At 65.2% G+C, this 256-nt stretch overlaps 1 protein-coding gene across 1 annotated transcript in view; it reads left to right on the plus strand.

The window, feature by feature from the left end:
- ESRRB (estrogen-related receptor beta) overlaps positions 1-256 on the plus strand; it is a 184,044-nt gene that overhangs the window by 128,090 nt on the left and 55,698 nt on the right. Inside the window, exon 2 of the mRNA XM_010844374.1 lies at positions 156-254. Within this exon, the coding sequence (XP_010842676.1) occupies positions 156-254 (99 nt within the window). The remainder of the gene's footprint in view (positions 1-155; positions 255-256) is intronic.

A 256-nucleotide genomic window follows, 5' to 3' on the forward strand; every position in this document is an offset into this window, starting at 1 on the left:
CCCCACCCCCGCCAGCATTTTATCTCACCAATACCTAGCATAAGGCCCCTCCCAGCCACCCCACCCACCCGGTGCCCGGAGCCCAGAGCTAATTCCTGGGGACGTCACACGCACCGCACCCTCTCCGAGCTGACTCCTGCTCTCTGTGTCCCCAGGCTGCTGAACAGGATGTCCGCAGACGACCGGCACCTGGGCTCCAGCTGCGGCTCCTTCATCAAGACCGAGCCGTCCAGCCCGTCCTCGGGGATTGATGCCC

The sequence above is a fragment of the Bison bison genome, unplaced genomic scaffold, assembly GCF_000754665.1.
Source record: "Bison bison bison isolate TAMUID 2011002044 unplaced genomic scaffold, Bison_UMD1.0 scf7180017864201, whole genome shotgun sequence".
NCBI lineage: Eukaryota > Metazoa > Chordata > Mammalia > Artiodactyla > Bovidae > Bison > Bison bison.